Source organism: Verticillium alfalfae, genomic scaffold (assembly GCF_000150825.1).
Source record: "Verticillium alfalfae VaMs.102 supercont1.16 genomic scaffold, whole genome shotgun sequence".
Lineage (NCBI taxonomy): Eukaryota > Fungi > Ascomycota > Sordariomycetes > Glomerellales > Plectosphaerellaceae > Verticillium > Verticillium alfalfae.
This window is the reverse complement of record NW_003315023.1, coordinates 147907-148610: the sequence shown is the minus strand read 5'-3', so window position 1 is coordinate 148610 and position 704 is coordinate 147907. Positions and strand designations below refer to the sequence as shown.

Genomic DNA, 704 nt, shown 5'->3' with positions numbered 1-704 from the left:
TCCCGGGCCTGCCCTCCCTCTCCCCATCATCACCAGCCCCCGGCAGAGAGACGGGTGCCCAGTCGAGCACGACGGCCAGCGACACGACAGAAACGTCCGTCTTGGTGCCGTCGCCGCCGGCCGCGCCCGTCTTGACGCCGCCCACCTCCCCCCTCGCCCCTGTATTTCCTTCCACATCTGACACGCAGCCATCCGCTGTAGAGAGCAGTCGGACTGATCAAGAAACAGCCCCCACACAAGCCAACCCAGGAAACGTAGACGGGCCCCAGAGCGACGTCGAGGCGCCGTTGGGAGGCGCCTCGTCGACAGACGACGCCGCCTCGCTCATTACCAGCGCCCCCGTGCCCATTGGCGGAGGAGGAAGCCGAGCCGGCGAAGACGCCGTGACGACGACCGGCAGGAGTCGCCTCTGCTCACGAGCCCGCTGCCAGGAAGCAGCGCCGACGGTGGATCCTCGGGCATGTCGGCAGCCATCATCGCCGGTGCCGTCGTCGGCGGCGTCGCTTTCCTCACAATTTGCGCGCTCTCTTCTGGTCTGGCGAAGACAAGAAGAAGAGGCGCAGCACGCTACTGACACCCCTCTCGACGCAGCCGCCGTCGATGCGCAAGGAGCGTCCCTACATCTTTCGACCAGGAATCCGTCGGACCGACACCCCGCTCGACCAAGTTCAAGGCGGGCGCTCGGCTACAGCCTCATGCGTCTC

General features: G+C 66.8%; 1 protein-coding gene across 1 annotated transcript in view; it reads left to right on the top strand.

Moving 5' to 3' along the window:
- The window catches only part of VDBG_09729 (predicted protein), a gene marked incomplete at both ends in the record, with an annotated part of 930 nt that extends 356 nt beyond the window's left edge, over nucleotides 1–574 (top strand). Inside the window, one exon of the mRNA XM_002999963.1 lies at nucleotides 270–574. Coding sequence (XP_003000009.1) covers nucleotides 270–574 — 305 coding nt within the window. The remainder of the gene's footprint in view (nucleotides 1–269) is intronic.
- Nucleotides 575–704: the final 130 nt, after the last annotated feature.